General features: G+C 43.3%; 1 protein-coding gene across 12 annotated transcripts in view; it reads left to right on the forward strand.

Annotated features, from left to right (window-relative positions):
- LRCH3 (leucine rich repeats and calponin homology domain containing 3) overlaps window positions 1-6,392 on the forward strand; it is a 47,974-nt gene that overhangs the window by 33,972 nt on the left and 7,610 nt on the right. For 8 of the 12 annotated variants that reach the window (XM_072344923.1, XM_072344932.1, XM_072344920.1 and 5 more), the window contains 5 exons: window positions 455-503; window positions 960-1,073; window positions 1,667-1,785; window positions 2,953-3,090; window positions 5,089-5,166. In XM_072344923.1, the coding sequence (XP_072201024.1) occupies window positions 455-503; window positions 960-1,073; window positions 1,667-1,785; window positions 2,953-3,090; window positions 5,089-5,166 (498 nt within the window). The remainder of the gene's footprint in view (window positions 1-454; window positions 504-959; window positions 1,074-1,666; window positions 1,786-2,952; window positions 3,091-5,088; window positions 5,167-6,392) is intronic. The other 4 variants (XM_072344925.1, XM_072344927.1, XM_072344930.1 and 1 more) reach the window with 1 other exon arrangement.

Raw genomic sequence — 6,392 nt, forward strand, 5'->3', positions numbered from 1 at the left:
CACTAGGGAAGGTGATATCCAGTGAATAGCAGTTTTGCATTGCCAGAGGTGTCAAAGAGGCTCAGTATTCTTATCCATGCTGCTGTTATGCAAGTTTTGCATGTTTTTTTTTTAATCAGCTGTTTTTGCTGTGCCTCTTCTGCAAAGAATATTTAACATCTTGGTGAGAAGGAGGGATAAACAAAGCGAGCATTGCGCTGTCAGTGCTGCTTCACCGCTTCTTCCTCAGGAAAGAGTAATTGTGGCAGTTCTGCAAAGGAAAAAAAAGAAGTTTAGCTGCTTTCTGCAGAGATGAGACTCGAGGAACAACGTGTTGTGTTTTTCACAGCTGGCTCTTTGTTCTGTAGTACGTTTCGATGGATGGTGCCTCTTATCACACAGCAAATAGTACAAATGTAGTCACAACTTCTTCCACATTAAGACCATTTATGCTCTTCTACTTTTTTGCCTACAGAGTGATGACAGATCCACCATCTCTCCTGGCTCATCCACCACTCAGACAGGTAACAGGGAAAGGAGGCAAAGCTGCTGAAAAACAAGGTTGAAATATCTGCCTGCACATTTGTGCTTTGAGGGAAGGGAGCGCTGTGTGTGGCACTGCTGTGTTTGAGAGCTGACCCACTTATTTGGGTCTCCTTGAAAACACATGAGGGGTGAGGCAGCAGGGCTGAAGCGTGTCCTCAGGGACAGTGTAGGCTTTGGCCCCCAGATTCATTCAGCAGCAGTCAGAACAGTTGTTGGAAGTGGTATGTGGAATGTGCTTTGCATGGCAAGTGTCCTTGGAAGTGCCTTTTCCTGCCCTATGCTTTTATCATGCATGCACGTAAATTATTTTGTCATTATATTAAAATTTATTTTGTTCTTCTTAATTACCACATTGCTGAACCCGTTTCCTATTTAAACTCTAACCATTTCCTTCTTCCTCATTTCCTTTCCTGTGCCTTCCCACATTTGTTTAGTCCACCTTTCCCCTCCGCATCCTGGTCATGCAGCCCTGCCTTCCTATAGAAACCCTTCCCAGCGACCCGAGAGTTTCCTTTTCCGAGCAGCTGTCAGGGATGAAGCAAACAAAGGTAGGTTATGTAACTCATCAATGAGCTCGTTCTGCATTACATTTTATTAACATCTGCCTTACCCAGGTTTTTCACTGCTCTCTTACTTCAGGTCATTATCAACAGAGTATTTTTAGGGTTTCATCTGTAGCCATGTAGCATTGTAAATACTTGTCGAATGAACATCGTAATTGTGGAAAGGTGGGAATCTGTTCTTCTTGGTCCTTGTCCTTACGCCTAAAAAATAGCAAGGAAATGCCACGCAAGCCTTCAACAAGTTATAAAGGCAGCTCGATGGATTTTGCACTGTATGTAGCAGCATAAGCCAAAACTGCAAAGTCTGTAGAAAGCCTAAACTCTTTCAACATACTTCATCTGTCAAAACTTTGTCCTCTTTTTGGGAACGATTAGTAGCCAAGAGAAACAAGGAGATGTATTCGGAAACACCTCATTTAGATTAGCAGGTTTGTTAGGTTAATAGGCTTGTTAAAGAAGCAGATTTGTGTAAAGGAATGCCCTGTACCCGTTCTGGAACACTGTACATGTGTCATGCAGCAGCGGAGGGCAGTCAGCCAAACCATACTTACCGATTGCTCTTCATGCTGTTTTTTCAGTGGTTGCTTCATCATCTTCCCGTGCCTTGTCTCCTGCTAATGATTCTGCAGACACTAGAGTTAGGCAAAGCTCCAAGCAGCGTGAGGAGGAGCTGGAGCTGATAGAGCAGCTACGTAAGGTAAGTGTTGACAAAACCAGTGAGCCTCTCAGTAAATGTGTTGTGTGCCGGCATGTTAAAGCTGCCCTTGTGTTCTGGACTAATTGCACTGAGCCAATTATGGTGAGGAGTCAACTGAAATGGAGTGGCGCTGTGCAGTCTGAGTGTTTCTTTCAATGGATGCAGTGCTGGTTATGTTTTTGTTGTGGATAAAGTTAGACTAAGCTGCAGTGAATTACACAGCACTAACTTTTCCTTCTGACTGGCTGGCAATCTTTGCCTCCTGCTTCTGACCGGCTGGTGATCTTTGCTTTTAGAAGGATCGCATGCTTTTCTCCTCATCACCCTTCATACTTGCAGGGAGCTCCCTCAGTGTCTTTCTTTTTTTATCTCTTTCTAAAAATTCACCTTTGCTATAAAGCCTATAGAAAAGCAGGTGGCACACAGAGACTGCTGCTTTCCTTGTGTGCTGTGAATCTACCTGTTGGCTCTCGCTTTATCCTCAGTTAATTGTGGAATATCTGTGGCAAAAATATTCCCTACATTCAGGCTTTTTGTTTGTTGAGGGCTAGTATGCTCTGCCTTGTGCCCATGATAGTAGCTAATACTGAGTATGCCACAGGGCATTAAGGTACTGCTCTGCTTTGCCTCAGGCACACTTTCGCTGTCTGTGAAGGGATTCCTTGAAGTGGTTCAATGCTCTGAGCTATCTCAGTAAATGAGAATTCCTCTTTCTAAAGCTGATTTTAAAAGCCATAATCATCCCAGATAGCCAGGAAGCTCTTTTCTCTGCAAATTGTCAGAGTAAGGACGATCTGCTCTCTCTGAAAGGAGAAAGCTGTCTTAAGTGAAGTGAAACAAAGCTCAGCTTCTTTAGTCTTTCATCTCTCATCTCAGAATGCTTTACATGCAATCTCTCTCTCGTTCTGCTTCCTAGGTAAGATTAAATCTTTTCTCTATCCCCCTGATAGAACAGAAAACTGTTCATCATTGAACTCAAGGGCTCCCAGATTGTGTTCGGCTCTGACCCAGCACAGTGCAGAACCTGTCTTGGTGTTACTCAGAAAGCTGTTCCAAACAGTCTGGTGAATAAGCAGGGAGTTGTAACGCAAGTGCTTCTACTCTTATAAAATGTTCCTTTGACTGAAACCAGCACTTACTTTCTGTGTCCATGTTCATTTTGCACAGAATATTGAGTCACGGCTGAAAGTGTCACTGCCCAGTGACCTTGGAGCAGCTCTCACCGATGGCGTTGTTCTGTGCCACCTGGCTAACCACGTCCGTCCTCGGTCTGTCCCCAGCATCCACGTCCCCTCACCTGCTGTTGTAAGTATGTCCGAATGACAGCGTTTTGTCGGTGTCTAAAACCCTTCCAGCAAAGATCTGTAATCCATGCAAGTGTGAAATTCATTATTTTCATTTGTAAACATACATGACGACTGTTCTGTCTGTAGAGTATCTGTGGTTTCATTTAAAACCTTCTTACTTATGATTCTCTATGTTATTTGGGATCCTGCTGCACAGAGCAGCAAGAGCAAGCAAAGAGGCCAAAATGATTTCTGTATCCATTTCACAGCACTACAAATTTCTCCGCTTAGGAATGTCAGCAGAGCACACTTGAGCTGTGTTTTCACATGCTTGGAGAGCACCACCACCTCCTGGAACAAAGTAATCCACTCATACCTTTGTGATAACACAAGGAAAAAAGGTTGTTTTATCTGGGGGTTGTTCAGAGCAAGGGAAGAAGTGCAAGAGAAGTTGGACAACGGAGGAACTTGTTCCTCTTACCGAACTGCAGCGTTTTTGTAAGGCAGTGGAGGTGATATGTTATTGTGTGCACTGTTCTGTATTGTGCTGGGAGAGCGCGGGATTAAAGTGAGATGAAGAGCTGTGATACAACAGCAAATTAATGACATGATCTGTCAGCCAAAAAAATAACGTGTATGTGGCAGTCAGAAAGTTCAGTGAAAACGTTTATGATCAGCTACCTGTAAATACAATGGAGAGACAAACTGCTCGTGATGCACCTTCACATCATTTTAACATTATGTAAATAGGGGGAAGAAGCCTTTTTTCCTGCAGGGTTTGAAACAAGCACATTGTTTGCTCTTTCTTATTTTGGAGCCGGTCCTTGCGTTGGTTGGAATTTGAACTGACACTTACAAGGCTGTGTACTGTATCATTATGGTTCCTCCTGCTTGGAATTATGTGAACAAGGAGATGTCTTCATTATTTTGAGAAGGACTGAGCTGGACGCGCCAGTATTTTAGGCAGATTGTGGAATCGTTAAGAGAAATGCAGACAGCTGCTATTCAGCAAGACTTGAGTTGTCAAGAATATCTTCTCAATTGCCTGGTTTTATGTGCTGGCAAATATTCTGTGCTACAAGTTAAATCCTGGCTTTGTCATAAATGTCACAGAAGAGGCAGCCTGTGGCTGGACGGCTCCAGCAGCAGAAGAGGCATCGTGTCTTTCCTCAGTCACAATGTGATCTTTGTGCTCCCTCCATCCTGCAGGAGAAAGAAAGCAGCAATAGCCTTTAACCTGCTTTCTTGGTGAGGAACATAGCAGGCTGAGGGGGCAGAGGAAGAGCCCTGCCAGTCTGCTTTCCCCCCTCTGAAGGAAAAACACTGAGCTCGCAGAGGCTGCTGCTGCGCGCACTGTGGGTTGCTTGTGTGAAGGAACAGGAAGCTCGTGTCTCTTTAATCAGAAAAGAATAAGCTTCAGGAACAGAAACAAGACAGAGCCTGTGCAGTGCTAGGTCCGTGTAGAGGTGAGGAAGCCAACTACGCAGAAAAAGCATTACTTGAAAAGTGCCAATGAATTCATCTGCAATAGGCTTGTATGCGGCAAGTCGCTGTGCCAGTTTTATTCCGTCATCTTCTGGGTTCATCTACCCTTCATTTGTTATCTCTTCCTTAATTGAAACAAGACTTTGAGTATCTTTTTAATGTAGCAACCCAGAATGGACTCCGGGTTGCTTCATATCTTTCAGTTGTGCTGAAATCACAGCACAGGTGCTATGTATGTGTATGTTTCATTTGGTATCTTAAATTATCACATTGTAGTCACTAAAGTGTTAGTCTGTTTTAAGTGTATCAGTACAGCACAGGTTAGAGTTGTCTTAAAAAATCCTCCCGTATTCATAAGTGGCTTTGCAGAAAGCTCAGAACTTGCCTTTCTGAAGCAAAGTGCAGCACGGCCTGGTTTGAATTATACAAACTTACTGCGGTGTGATATTTTTTTGGCAAAGAGTTTTATTAAGAGTTCCATTACAGTGTAAAATCCTTCCAATTAAGAGCACCTTGCCTGCTTCTTTTGCAGCCTAAGCTTACAATGGCGAAATGCCGACGAAACGTGGAGAACTTCTTGGAAGCCTGCCGACGGATCGGAGTGCCTCAGGTACATTTTTCTGCTGTTCCGACACTGTGGTGCAGATGTGATTCTGTAGATGATCAGGAAAACAAAAATAGAACATTTCTTGAAGTGTTTGAAAGTAAAGTGATTCAAAGTTTAGAAGGCCCACATGCGACTTATGCCTTACTGTATAGGTAAGACCTTGCGTTGTCCTCTCTGGTAAAAAGAAGTTGGTGTAGTTTCTCTATCAGAGGTCTGATTCACTGACTGCTGTACCTTAAGTTCGTAACAGCTGGGTGCAGCTTGAGCCTGGCTTTAGAACTGCAAGGTGCTTGGTAAAGATGGTTCAGTTTTCTCAGTATTAGGTATTTGGCAGCTTAAAAGTGGGATAAAATTTGGATGATGTTTTGCACATGTGACTTCAATTCCAAAGCATTTGATGTTCCTTCAGAATAATCCTGTGTGAACATCTGTATCATCTTGCCAAGGAGTCTCGCTATTATTGGCCTTTCTCTGACAGTAGCTATCTTTGCATAGATCCTCATTCTTTCTGCCATGTACCAGAGGTAGAACTGGTTTTCTTTCTCCTCTCTGAAATGAGTCCTGTTACCATGTTTTATGCTGTCCTGTCCTTTCCACTTTGTCTTATCCAGCAGCTGCCTCAATACAAATGATTTCAGTAGGTCACGTTTTTTCTTTATTTTTCTTCTGGTGTATAAATGTGATTGGTTTCTTACACAGCTTTATACATACACAGTGTTTCTGTAGATGCTGTTTTCTTATTTGTGTATTGTGAAGGGGAAAAGCAGACCCAGTGCCTCATTTCCCTGCTGTTTCTAAAAGCTTGTGCTCTCAAGTCAGTCATGCAGTATTTTCTGATAGCTTCACACAAAGGCATTTGAGCCGTTGGGATTTTAGGATAGCGTATTTGTTGAGCTGCCCAGCAGTTTCACATGACTCACTGATGAATGGTGTTGGAACATGGTAGGAAGTCATAAATGATCATTCATGTTTTGAGATGATATTTTAGTCCCCTAAGAAACTGGAGCCTGTGACTCCCAGCAGGACTGTACAGTATAAATCCTTCTGGGGCAGAATGGTTCAGTCTCATTGCAGCTTCCCTGTTCACAGCCCCCTTTGACACAGAGATGTAATTTTTATGGGGGTTTGAGTGCAGAGCTGATCTCTGAAATGACACACGTTTAGAAACAAAAAAAAGAGCACTCAGGCAAGGAGTCTCTTATAGACCCAGTCTGCTCCATCTACTGCAC

The sequence above is a fragment of the Excalfactoria chinensis genome, chromosome 9 (assembly GCF_039878825.1).
Source record: "Excalfactoria chinensis isolate bCotChi1 chromosome 9, bCotChi1.hap2, whole genome shotgun sequence".
In the NCBI taxonomy this organism is placed as follows: Eukaryota; Metazoa; Chordata; class Aves; order Galliformes; family Phasianidae; genus Excalfactoria; species Excalfactoria chinensis.